Source organism: Neophocaena asiaeorientalis, unplaced genomic scaffold (assembly GCF_003031525.2).
Source record: "Neophocaena asiaeorientalis asiaeorientalis breed wild unplaced genomic scaffold, Neophocaena_asiaeorientalis_V1.1 scaffold366, whole genome shotgun sequence".
NCBI lineage: Eukaryota > Metazoa > Chordata > Mammalia > Artiodactyla > Phocoenidae > Neophocaena > Neophocaena asiaeorientalis.
Genome location: NW_020173680.1, coordinates 29,881 through 44,132, shown reverse-complemented (window position 1 = coordinate 44,132; position 14,252 = coordinate 29,881). Strand labels below are relative to the sequence as shown.

Genomic DNA, 14,252 nt, shown 5'->3' with positions numbered 1-14,252 from the left:
AAAAAAGGGGGGGGCCCCCCGACCCAAAAAAAAAAAAAAAAAAAAAAAAAAATTGAAGTCTTTAACATAAAACAGGGCCATTTTTACTGGGTCCCACACGAATAATGAGGACTGAAACCTTTAGTTGTAGTATTGTTTAAGAACAACATGACCAACACACAGTCTACTAAATCGCTAAATGATATCAGAACCCAATTCTATAGGTCAATCCATACTGTCACTGTTCTTCAGTGTTGAAGAGCCTGACCTTCGTTTATAGTGTCTCTTCGGGGAAATGTATAATGGAGATGACAAATACCCACCTCACTCTGCTATGGGGCTGGTGAGGAAAGGGCATGTTCCAGAATGATTCAGAGGGAATAGAAGAGTGAGGCTTGAGGAACGGGGCAGAGCTGGATCTTTCATAAGCTAAGTGCCTAATCTTAGAAGAGTCCCTTAATACCAATGCATAGTAACAAAGAAAGTGGTTTTTGCAGAAGGTTCCTTATGTTTCACCTAAGTTAGTAACATGGAATTGGCCTGGAAATGTTCATAGGGTTCACGTTTTAAGCTAAAAAGTAATTACATGGTTTTCACAAAGTCGTATCTTCAGCACTTGATGTATTGAAAGAGACATCTTCATCTTCTTCATCTAGCTGTAGGCTACCAGAAGACAAGCGGATTCTGGCCGTGGGTGAACTTATTCCTTTGTCATACAAAGAGTAGTAGTCTGGTTTAAGAATCTCTGATTCAGAATCACTGGATTCACTAGCTACATACCCTTCTGTTGCTCCCTGATCCACTAAAACTGTTGGAAACTCCTGCTCTGCAAACACATATGTAAACAGGTCAGCTTTACGACTCAGAGCAGGACAAGGCCCTAAAGGTCTAAATTCTGATCCAAAAGGAAAACGGATAGTTTTCATGTCTGATTGGCTCTGGGACCGTTTAGGGGTTGGCTCTTGAATGTTACATGCAAATGCATCTTCTAAATTTGGATCTTCCTCTTCTAGATCTACATTGAGGTTGCCCCTGCCAGTAGTTTGGGCCATAGCTTCTTGGAGTTCTTGAAAGTCTTGCTGAAAGCTCTTCATTCTGAGGTTCCTTGGGCTTCTTTTGGCTGGCTTCATTGCGGTAGGCTGTAGATAGCTGTCTGGCCTTTCCCTTTCCTCTGCCATGATGGGAGACTGTCTGGGCACCTGGGGTGGTCTGTCCACATAAAAGAAGACTTGGGGAGGCATAATATCAACCTGCTGACCAGTACAAGGAATATAGGGCACATCTGTGTAAGTTAGCTGCCTTGCTGGACTCACTTTGCTTGTAAGGGCAGAAGATGTGCTCGTGTGATTGTCAGCAAACTTACAGCTTGTTTGGAAGGAGCTTAGAGGACTCTTTTCCTCATAGTGGTCAGGATCGGGGTCGGTGGTAAAGACAGGGTCTGTATAAATAAAAGGGAACGAGGAACTGCTCTGGGACTGATGTAATGATGTGGGCTCTGCCTCTGGTTTGGAATGCTCCAGCTCGGCTGCAAAGGTCACCTCCACTGCAGAGTTTCTCCTCCTGCTGTCCAGCACAGGCTCAGAGGCGTGCACTCCATTCACATTTCGGTAGTACCCACTGCCATAGGCTAGTCTCAAATCTTCCACCTTGAGAGAAAGAACATGTTGGTGAAAGAAGGAAAAAGCCATTTGGTTGGGGTGGGGGCAGGGATCTAAATCAGCCTTGAATTTTCAAAGGTAGTTTTTCACAAAGGCCTTTCAACCCATGTTCTATGCCAGGGTTGATAGATAGATACATAAAAGGTAATAACTTGTACCACATCCCAATTTACGTGCAGAAAAATACACATGACACTTTCCTTTCTCAACACCATCACACTCCCAGCCTCCGCATTCTCTATCTGCTTGAGCCAGCATCGTACTTCAAGCAATATGGTTAAGTAGCTGTATTCACGAGCTAGGAGTTCTGTCTTTTGGTCCTGGCTCTGCCTTTATTTGCTGTGTGACCTTAGGCAAGTCTCCTAACCTCCCTGTTCCAGCCTCCTCCCTATTTTCTGTAAAATGGTGGGGAGGAGGGCTGTAAATGGCATGAGACGGTCAATCAATAGATGGTACCTTCCAGCATTATACCTCTGTGATGCCTTTCAGATAAAAATTGCCTCTGACTTGAATGAAGACAGAGTTTATGAGACCTCTAATTAATTTTTTTCAAGGGAGAGCAATGGTTCATACTATAAAACTCAAATGAAGCCATCATCTCACAGTTCCAGGAGAATAGTACTTTGTTCTTAACAAAATTACATAGCAAAAGTACTTTAAAACCTTGACCCAAGGGAGATCCCTGGTGGTGCAGGGGTTAAGAATCCGCCTGCCAATGCAGGAGACACGGGTTCAAGCCCTGGTCTGGGGAGATCCCACATGCTGTGGAGCAGCTAAGCCAGTGCGCCACAACTACTGAGCCTGCGTGACACAACTACTGAAGCCTGCGCTCCTAGAGCCTGTGCTCTGCAACAAGAGGAGCCACCGCAATGAGAAGCCCGCGCACCACAACGAAGAGTAGCCCCCGCTCGCCACAACTAGAGAAAGCCCACGTGCAGCAACGAAGACCCAACGCAGCCATAAATAAATTTATTTATTTATTTTTAAAGTTACTTTTTAAAATTTTATTTTTGCGGTACACGGGCCTCTCACTGTTGTTGCCTCTCCCGCTGCGGAGCACAGGCTCCGGACGCGCAGGCTCAGCGGCCATGGGTCACGGGCCCAGCCGCTCTGCGGCATGTGGGATCTTCCTGGCCCGGGGCACGAACCCGTGTCCCCTGCATCGGCAGGCGGACTCTCAACCACTGCGCCACCGGGGAAGCCCTAAATTTATTTATTAAAAATAGAAAAACTTAAAAAAAAAACTTAACCCAAGACCTTATAGCTTCCTCTAAGCCTTAAGATTTTCATAGGTAAAAAAGCAGCTTTTAGTTTTAAAAATACAAAGCCATAGAAATTCGTTTGGATCTGCATTTTGCAAGATGTTAGCAATACAGCTTGCAATTTAAAGACGTGCCAGATCTTTCCAGTCTATAAGGCACACACACCAGTTTACCCAATGGTCTTCTATTGGCTGGAGACTGAGTTGACAGACCTCCCCAGGAGGCTAATCCAACTTGACCAGAGTAACCTTTTTACATACTGGGAGATTCTGGCAGAATTAATTCCTGGAAGCATTTGAAATGTGCATGTATTACATTTATATAAAGAAGAAGGAATTTTCAAAAACCTTACTTGTTTTGACACATCATAGAGGAGGTCTGGTGAGGACCTGCACTGTCGTTCATGGTACTGAGATGGGTAATGTTTCCTGAAATCCCCAAACAGAGAAGGAATTGAAATAGTATTCATGTGAGTACAGGATCCCTATAAATCTCTAAATTCAACTTAAAAATCAATGTGACAAGTGGGAAGCAACCAGATAACACAGGGAGAGCAGCTCGGTGCTTTGTGACCACCTAGAGGGGTGGGATAGGGAGGGTGGGAGGGAGGGAGACGCAAGAGGGAAGAGATATGGGGACATATGTATATGTATAACTGATTCACTTTGTTATTAAGCAGAAACTAACACACCATTGTAAAGCAATTATACTCCAATAAAGATGTTAAAAAAGAAAAAATCAACGTGACAAAGAGAAACAAAACCATGTACCTTTCAAATGGCAAGCTCTTCAAACTCCCCTTTTTCCCATATTCCAAAAGTTGCCTTTGGGTTCTTCCGCTATTATAAAATCAAGATAAACAATTTTATGAATGCCCTTTGTAACCCAGTAGGCTAACTAAAACTCAAAAGTGTCATTTATTGTTGAAATCGAAAGATTCTGGATGAATGACATATGTCGTGAATCTCTGACCATCACATTAATAATATACCCATTTATCCGAGGATCTGGCAGAGCAACCCCAACTATTCAGAACCCAGAAATTTTTAAACGCTTCTGAACAGCGCTATATAGCAGTTACAAATTCTGGCCTTGAAAACGAATATACTTTCCTTTAAAGGCCTTTCCCCTTCCTCCAAATTTACACATAGTTTCTAATGAGGCTATTTGTCTGGTCTCCCAATCCATGACAGGAGAAAAACAGCTAACTAAACAGTAGAAGAAGGTTGCTCCAGTCAGACATACACTAGCAAAGAAAGCCAGCTGATTGCTGGGAGAAACACAAGAGCCAAAAAAGAAATCACTAACATAATAAAATCCAAAAAGTCTGGGCCATTTATCACTGTGGTGCAGGGTCTGACATGCCTCCCCCGCCCTGAGGCTGCCACTGCACTACAGCTGCCAGCAGAGGATAATAAGTGATGTTTATAATAGGTCATTAAGAAAAGGGACAAATATCCTCAGTATCATCTGTTTAAAAAGGCAGGGATTTGTAGAATACATTTTGGAAAGAGTCCATAAAATATATATACATTGTAAAAATCTCACTTTTTACTGGGGCAGGCTTCTACTACTTGAAAAATCCTTCACAGGAAGCACTGGATTCGAATTTTTTATCTTAGCTAAGAGTTTGAAAGCGTCTTCCAAAGAACTCCTAGGCTGGTGGGATCAAGTAAAAACAAGTTCTTATTTTGACCTCGCTTCCTTTCCTCCAAGGTGTTAACGTGTAGTAAGGAGCCTCCACTACAATATTGTTCAGCCTCTCAAATCCCTTAGCCCCTGCAGTGCTTTCTCACCCTATCTTTCTCCTAACTACCACCAAAAGGATGTTGTTGAGCTGTCCTTCCTATGGCTAGCATGTAAGTTGCACGTAAGGAAAACAGTAGGTTCATTGACTACGTTTTCTCAAACGGCATATGCCCCCTTATCCTTGCAGAAATTCTGATCTAACCTCTTAAGTGGGGTGTACACCTGCCCCTACCTCCCTGTTAGGAAATATTGACTTAATGAGTCACACAGAGAATGAGCAGTAAAGAGCATCATCCTTTATGTGATTGAAATGGATTCTTTATTGCTTCTAGAATTCAAGCTCCTCCTACTGCCTTCCATGCTATTGAAAAGAAGTTGTGTGTTTAGTTTGCCTGTGTGCAATATTTAATTACCTGTAGCGGAAACTGGAACCCTTGCTGCAGAGGAGGGTTTTGGGCTTTGATTTGGGCTCTTCAGAAAGTCTGAAGAAAGCATGGTACTCCACACAAGTCTTCCAGAAAGCCTTGCAGGCATCTCGGCTGGCCATGGTGAACTCCAAGGTATCCTTGCACAACACCTGTATAAACCAATTTCTATCAAGCAAAACATCCTTCAAGAATATCAAAGAGGGCTTCCCTGGTGGCGCAGTGGTTGAGAGTCCGCCTGCCGATGCAGGGGACACGGGTTCGTGCCCCGGTCCGGGAAGATCCCACATGCCGCGGAGCGGCTGGGGCCGTGAGCCATGGCCGCTGAGCCTGCGCGTCCGGAGCCTGTGCTCCGCAACGGGAGAGGCCACAACAGTGAGAGGCCCGCGTACCAAAAAAAAAAAAAAAAAGAATATCAAAGACCTTCAAATCCCAACGCCTTCTAAACTATTGGTCCAGGGGCCCATCCAGCTTCTGATTTTCCACTTGGCTCCCTTTGGCTTCACACCTACTGAAACCAAATGATTGGCAAACTTCCAAGGAACAGACAGGGCCACTGCTCAAAAACAGAACCTTCTCTAAGAAGCAAATCTTGCTCTGCACACCCTCCTCACCTCACACGCTTTTTTACCCCCTCTTCTCTGCCAGGAACATATTTATGAAGTTGTAAATTAGGTTAAAATGAACATCAAAGGACATCCTTTCAAAGTGACAAGAAGTTATAAATGACCAACAGGAAAAGGGGAGGGAGGAGGAGATCTTTCTTACAAATGGTAGCCTTTATAGAATGATTGTATATACATGAGTCTTTTTAACACACCAGCTAGAAACATTCTCCCTCTTTATGCTGCCTTGTTCTATGATGCTCTGTGCTGCTCATTTAGCGTATTCTAATCGGCTGTAGGGGAGCTTAGTCTTCCAGACCTAAAGTGCAAGGTTGCCCCATCTCCTGACTCACTATATACCCCCATTTGCCCATGCACGTGTGCAGTCCACTTTGCTGCTCCCCTTCTCTCATTCCTCTCCAGGTCCCTGGATGCAGCCCTGGGATTCGTCACAAGCTTTGCACTGGATTCAGTCTTCTGAACTGCTCAAGTGAACACTTTTATCTAAGGCTAAGGTTCAGAGAATGAAGCCCAAACTACTGAATTATCTGTAGGTCAAAAATGTAGTTGATACATATTTTTAATTTCCTTTATAGTCATAAAAAATTATTTCTAGCCCCTTTGTCCCACCCTGTACAATGCAGCCTTGCCCAATAGTTGCTTCTTTTGCTTAATATATACCCACTCCCCACATCCTGCTTTGGGACAGAGTAGGTATTCAATTATTTGGCATGTAGTAGGTGTTCAATTATTTTTGCTTAAGGAAAGAAGATGAAAATGCTTTATAAAAGGAAGCAAATAACGTTGAATTAATATGTCCACAGTCTTAGATCTGGGCTCTTTCATTTGACTTACCAAATCCCTGAAAAATGGTTTCTAAGGAGACTTGTCTTTCATCCCAGCCACCCCATTTTCCTATTACTTTATTCATTTTGAACTGCCAATAGGATTTCTTAGTGTTTTGCCTTTAGTAAAAATATGACTAAAGCTCTGGTTTATTTATGTAGAGGCAAAAGAGGGAGAATATTATTGGTCAGGGCCAGGCAGATTTCATCACTCACAATCAAACCATTTGCAGAAACAACCAAGAAATCTCAAGTGAGTAGAAAGTAAAAGAAGTTATTCAAAAGCTACTTACCAAGATGTTGGCATGAAGTTTGATGAGAAAATGTTTTCTCTTAAAACTCAACTTGCGGATTTTAGCCCAGTTGAAAGTATTTATCTTTGTATTTCCCTATGATGAAACACATGACAAATTTCAGGATGAATTTCAGCACAAGCTGGTTTGTAAGACAATGCAAACCTGTTGGAAAATGCACTTCATGAACAGGACTATCCTTGATCTATCTCTAGCACAGACTGATCCAGTTGTACTAGATAGAAGCTATGGCCAAAGAAGGCATTCCAGGTGGAACACAAGCCTGCTCTGAAATGCAAGTAAGAAGGGGCATGCCTGGCAAAAGTTTCTAACCAGGATAGGGGATCACAGTAGAAAAAGATTGCAGGTATCCGGGTATACCCCACTTTTCGAAAGTTCACTTTATGCCACTTCGCTTTTACTTCGCTTTTACGAAAGACCCACATTATTACAAGTTTTTGCTAACTGAAAGAAATCCAAAGAGGATTTTTGATTTTACTCCAAAAAAGGAGAAAATAAAAATCAGCATTTGTTTTGCAGTGAGCTGTTATAGAGCCAGCACACACCCTGAGCAGTGAGAGTGGCACCTCTTAAGCTCCTTCCCCAGGAACTACACTCTGCTCGGCAGCTCAGCATCAAGCCACCATAGCTTTGAACTGTACATCGGTACTTTATCTAGATTTATTTTGTGCACCCATTAGCAAAATGTGTCCTCAGGTAATGCTTCTTCACTTTACACTCTTTCAGCTAGGAAAGGTTTCATAGGAATAATCTACTTTCAAATAGCAGGGGAAACCTGAACTACAATAGCTCCTCTAATCTCACCCCCTTCCCAGGTTTCCAAATTCAACTGCTTTAAAAAAAAATCCCATTTATTCTGCCACCTCATTTACTCAAACCCTTTCAATAGCTCTGCACCACCTACATCAACTCTAAACTCTTTTGGCTTGAGTTTTTTGCCCCAACTATATTGACTATAACTTTGATCTCACTGCTCCCACAAAACACCTTTCCATCCTACTCTGTACCTTCCCTCCCATAGGTCTCCTCATTCTCCTTACCCAGAATGACTAGCACCTCCTCTAGGATATTCCATATCATTGCCATAGGCTACACCCATTTCTAACTCCTCTGAACTCCTTTAGGTCTCCTGGACTACTCAAACAGTTTAACTCTCTTGTTTGTTTGTTCACATAGTCCAAAAATCAAAGGGGGCACAAAAATAAATATATTGAGAAGTCTCATGCCCACCACTATCACTCCTACCTCTGTCCCCATCTAACCACTGTCTACAGGTAACCACATTATTTTGTTGGGTATACTACTTCTGCAACTAAAGTAAATGTGATAGATTAGCTTTTGATTACTCATTGTCTGATATTGATCGTTATTTCTCTGGTCGTTCAAAATAAATTGTGACTATCGTAATGACAGGAGCCATATGTCATGCTTAATGTTAGTTTCTTGATTATGTCATCCTTTATCCTTCTCAGGGCCTTTGCCTGTGTGCCCTTTCCCTGGAACACCCTCCTTCATCAGCCAATCATATCCCATTGGTCTGGATAATTTCCTCAGGTCTTGCTTAAATGTTAAGTCCCTTTCACACGTGTTACCTTAGCATCCTGTGCTTCCTCTAGCACAAAGCACATCACATTTGTTTGTAATTACTTGTTTAATTGCCTGTCTTCCTCCTATGGGAATTTACGTTCCTATTAGAATTTAAGTCAGGGTCATGCCTGTTTACCTCTGCAGCTCTAGTACCTGACACAGAGTGGATGTACAATAAATATACTGATAGAAGGATGAATGGATTGCTGCCCAACTATAAATATACTCAAACTCATTGAATTGTACCATTAAAACAGATGACTTTTATGTTATGCAAATTATAGCTAAATAAAGCTGTTTTTTGTTAAAGAAAGAATAGTACAATGAAGAACAGATAAAGGATACTCAATACATAAATACTCTTTGACTGGATTTCAGGTAGGACAAAATAGACCATCTATGTTGTTCCCAAATGTCCACAGAAGTATTCACAATGAAAGAGATCACAACTAACATGACGGTCTTGCTCTCATATCCTTCCCATTTTCTCTCATGCAATAGGAAATAGCAAGAATCAGGGTTAGCAAGAATAGATACATGAAAGCAATCTTGAGAAAGAAAAATGGAGCTGGAGGAAGCAGGCTCCTGGACTTCAGACTATACTACAAAGGTACAGTAATCAAGACAGTATGGTACTGGCACAAAAACAGAATTATAGATCAATGGAACAGGATAGAAAGCCTAGAGATAAACCCCCACACTTATGGTCACCTTATCTTTGATAAAGGAGGCAAGAATAAGCAATGGAGAAAAGACAGCCTCTTCAATAAGTGGTGCTTGGAAAACTGGACAGGTACATAGAGGGGTGGGATAGGGAGGGTGGGAGGGAGACTCAACAGGGAGGAGATATGGAGATATATGTATATGTATAGCTGATTCACTTTGTTATAAAGCATAAACTAACAACCATCATAAAGCAATTATACTCCAATAAAGATGTTTTAAAAGATTAATAAAAAAAGAATAGATACATGTATATGTATAACTGAATCACTTTGCTGTATACCTGAAACTAACACAACATTGTTGATGAACTATACTCCAATATAAAATTTAAAAATGTTATTACAAGATAATGGATATGTTTCCCTGAGCTGTATAATATATCTTTGTTGCTTATCTAAAAAAATAAAAAATAAAAAAGAATCAGGGTTTGAGTGGACTGGGTAAAAATTCCCTCCTGGGTGAACAGGTGTGCCTGTGATCCATTGGGTCTTTTGTCCGTCAGTGTGGCTCTCGTGCTGTAAAGTTTATAACCATATAAATTAGAAGGTTAAGATTCTTGTTGCCAAGTCTGTACCTGATCTGCTTTGTGACTTATTTCAGTGCTCTAATTCGGTCCTGAGGGTCAGTGGGTCTGAAGCCACCCCTTTCTTTGTCACAGGTGATTCATTCCAAAACCTGTCTAGGTATCTGCCTATCATTCTGAAGCTTCTTAAACCTTAACTTGGATCTAAATTCATTGAATGCTCACAGATATAAGAAGCCCAAAAAGACTGAAAAACTGTTGAAAAATATGTTCTGGCCACATTCTAAGGAGTGAGGATTAATGGTGATGGAGAGAGCCCTCTCTGGAAAACAGAGTCCTGGGAAAAGGATGAGTCAGTAAACATCAACCATTGCTTTCAGGGTTGGGCACTAATTCCCTACTAGCTGGCACTGGGCACCTCCAACAAAACTGCTAACTGAATGAGAACAACCCTTCAGGTTGTTTCTGGTGGATTTGGACAGGCTGAATGCACTTTATGTCACAGCCTAAGCTTTTAGGATGCCAAAAACCTGTATTCTTATTTAGGGTCTAAAAGTTCCAAAGAGCCTCTTGACTTCATCTCTTCACCATGCTGGCCTGATCTAATGTGTGAGCTCCTGAGAATCAAAGCAGTCAGCTCCAGACTGCAAATGGAAGCAAAGCACATCAAGGGGAGGAGACTTACCCTAAACTCTTCCAAGCACTGCCTCCCTTCCTTGCTGGTGGTAAGACTGAGGGGTGGGGTCACCTTGAGAATGGACATTCAAGTTTGAGCCAAGATAACACCCAAAACTGAAGACTTTAAAGGAAAAGAGCTGTTACCCGTAACACCAGTATGCCCATGTGAGCAACAGCCAGTTGGATCTGCATCCCTTCACCATCACTGGCAGGGTGCGGCCTGATGCCGTACATGTCCAGCTTCCTCGCTATGTCCAGTAGCAAAATGTCAGATTCAGCTGGGCTCCTGCCACTGCAAGAGGAAAGAATTTATGAGCCTAATAAATCCAGCAAGAATGACGCCTAAAAAAAAAAGAATGACACCTCTACCCCGAGAGCTCGAAGGGGAACTCAGTGTTTTCTTGAGCCTGAAGTTTCTCTGACTTAAAGACTTGCTTTTAAGAGTCTGTCCTCAGCTTCAGTCTTCCCTGCCAGCAGAACAGGCGGAAGCAGATGCCAGGGAAAGTACTTACATGTGCTGCTGATGGAAGTGCACGATCTTGCTCTCTAAATCGTCTTGGTTCGGTAAGTACCGGGTTTGTGCCAAATATTTCCTATCTGTTTCTTCATGAAAGTCTCCCAGTTCTGCTGCATGACAGTAAAGTGACATTTTTTACATTACCATTGATGAGTTAAGCAGTGGAGCACCCAGCAGACCCTCTGACCTCCCGCAAACAGCTCTTTCTTTGCAGCCAGTGCAGCCCTAGACCTCCTGAACATATGTATATTTGTTTCAGGATATGGGTGGTGGGGGAGGAACTAACTGGTTCTTCTTCAAATAAGAAGCAGTGGGTTGCTATGAAGTCACAGACACAGTGTAGGTCTTAAAGGCTCCAGGATCATAGATGAATATTTTCTTATTTTCTTCTCCCACATTCTGTTTATGATCTCTTCTACTTCTGATCAGTCCCTGTTATGAGTTGAACTGTGACCTCCCTCTCAAATTCATATATTGAAGTCCTAACCCCCAGTACCTCAGAATGTGACTGTGTTTAGAGACAAGGCCTATAAAGGAGTGATTATTTTAAAAATGAGGCAGTAGAGTGGGCCCTAATCCAATCTGATTGGTATCCTTATAAGAAGAGGAAATTTGGACACCAGGCACCAGAAATGCAGGTACACAGAGGAAAGACTGGGTGAGGACTCATCAGGAAGGCAGCTATCTGCAAGCCAATGAGAGAGACCTCAGAAGAAACCAAACCTGCTGACACTTCAATCTTGGATGTCTAGCCTCCAGAAGTGTGAGAAAATAAATTTCTGTCCTTTAAGTCACCTAGTCTGTTGTATTTTGTTATGGTAGCCCTAGCAAACTAATTCAGCCCCCTAGCCTCCCTCTGCCTTGATCAGGCATTATTAAGAAAGGAGAATACAAATGCCAACCTCAATGCAAGCCAGTCACAGCCATTCATCACTCTGTACATTGGGAATCTAGTAAAACCCTGCTATATGGAATCCCCAGTCAGTGAATAATTCTGGAAATTATTCTCACTTTTCCAAATCACTGGAAGTTTATCCCTGCTCATAATCTATTCTAGATGTATCCAATTTATTGTTATAAACATCTATTATAGCACTGTGCCTACAAAGGCAGTTGAGGTATATAGGATTATCTGTCCCTACAGTAAATGGCTTGAAACTGTTTTGATTTTTGAATTCTTGTGTGTTCTTTATAATTATTATGCCTTTTCCCTCTCTGTCAGATTAATAGGAATCACTTCCTGGTCATTGACTTCCCCTGAAGAAGTCTCTACTTGGTTCCAAATTGTGACTTCTAATCTACCATAAAATGGGCACCCAAAACAATTTTTACAATTAAAATTCACATTTTAACATGAAAAAAGGGGAATGCAGATATCCAAACCTGTTAGCATTTTATGAATTATAAGAGTAAATAGACTCTCCATGGAATCATGTGGTGCTCTCCTATTGAGTAAAATTCATGGACATGGGGGCATCAGTTTTGAGTCCTAGAAAGTTATTTTCTCTTTTGGCTTGGTTTTCTATTGTATTTTAGACAGATGGCATGCTCATTTTTAGATAGGTGAAGTGTATTTATATATTTCAAAACCACATTAGAATGAAAATCTTTATATAACAAGCTTTTTTAAAAAGACCAAATCAATGGCTCTTTTATCTATTTATTTTTTCCCCAAATTGATAAATGTACAAATCTCATTAAAACTTAATCAGGCCCACCCATATGGTTTCACTAGTTAATGCTATCAAATATTCAGATAAGATACAAATACCAATTTTTCACAAACTCTTCCAGAAAATAGAGTAAGGAACATTGACCAACTCATTCATGAGGCCAGTATTACTCTGATACCAAAATCAGACACAGACATCACAAGAAAACTACAGATTAATATCTCTCATGAATACAGAGGCAAAAATCCTCAACAAAATACTAGTAAACTGAATCCAGCAACATATAAAAAAGAATTATACATCATGACCAAGTGGGATTTATCCCAGGAGTGCAAGATCAGTTCAACACGTGAAGGTTAATTAATGTAATATGCTATGTTAATAGAATAAAGGACAAAAAATACATTATCATATCAATAGATGCAGAAAAAACATTGGGCAAAATCCAACACCAATTCATGGTAAAAACATTCAACAAACAAAAAATTGAAGGGAACTTCTTCAACCCGATAAAGTTGGAAAACCTACAGCTAACATCATAATAATACTAAATGGTGAGAAACTGAGTGCTTTCCCCTAAGACCAGGGACAAGACAGGGATGTCTGCTCTTGCCACTTCTATCCAACATTCTACTGGTGATTCTAGTCAGTCAGTCTATATATATATATATATATGAATCACTTGCTGTACACCTGAAACCAACACAACATTGTAAATCAACTATACTTCAATTTAAAAAAAGAGCACACACACACACAAAGAAAATGAAAAGTCAAGCCACAGATTGGAAGAAAATTTCACAAATTATATATCTCATAAAGGATTTTTAATAAGAATATATAAAACTCTCTTAAAATTCGATAAGACAACCCATTTTAAAATTGGCAAAAATTTGAATACGCATTTTACCAAAGAAAACATGGGAATGGTTAATAAACAGATGAGAAGGTGCTCAACATCATTAGTCATTAGGAAAATGTTAATTATAATTGCAATGAGATTCATTGCACTAGAATGACCATAATCACAAAGATAGACAATACCAAATTTTAGTGAAGATGTGGAGAAATTGGAAACCTCATACATTTCTGGTTTTATTGTAACAATTTGGTGAACAGTTTGTCAGTTTCTTAAAATGTTAAACACAAATTTACCTTAAGACAAAACAATTACATTCCTGGAAATCTAAAGAGAGATGAAAACATGTGTCCACACAAAGACTTGTACATGAATATTCATAACATTATTCATAATAGCTAAACTGGAAACAATCCAAATGTCCCTGGCCAAGTAAATAGATAAATAAAATGTGGTATACCCATAAAATGGAATACTACTCAGCAATAGAAAGGAACAAACTGCTGTGATTCATGTTACAACATGCATGAATTTCAAAAACATTGTGTTGAATGAAAAAAGCCAGATACAAAAGACCACATATTTTATCATTCCTATTACATGAAATGTCCAGAAAAGGCAAATCTATAGAAACAGAAATTAAATTAGTGGTTGAGTGACTGCCAATGGGCATGAGAGAGCTCTTTTGGCATGATGGAAATGTTTGAAAACTGGGTTGTGGTAATGGTTGCACAACTCTGTAAATTTACTAAAAACCATTGAGTTACAGACTTAAAATGAGTGAATTTTATGGTATGCAAATTATACCTCAATAGAGCTGTTTTTTTTTTTTTTTTGGGTACGCGGGCCCTT

General features: G+C 40.6%; 1 protein-coding gene across 1 annotated transcript in view; it reads right to left on the bottom strand.

Annotated features, from left to right (window-relative positions):
* Window positions 1-545: 545 nt before the first annotated feature.
* The window catches only part of FRMD7 (FERM domain containing 7), a 42,532-nt gene continuing 28,825 nt past the window's right edge, over window positions 546-14,252 (bottom strand). The window contains 7 exon segments of the mRNA XM_024750027.1: window positions 546-1,625; window positions 3,252-3,327; window positions 3,670-3,738; window positions 5,062-5,225; window positions 6,817-6,912; window positions 10,496-10,643; window positions 10,864-10,978. Coding sequence (XP_024605795.1) covers window positions 546-1,625; window positions 3,252-3,327; window positions 3,670-3,738; window positions 5,062-5,225; window positions 6,817-6,912; window positions 10,496-10,643; window positions 10,864-10,978 — 1,748 coding nt within the window.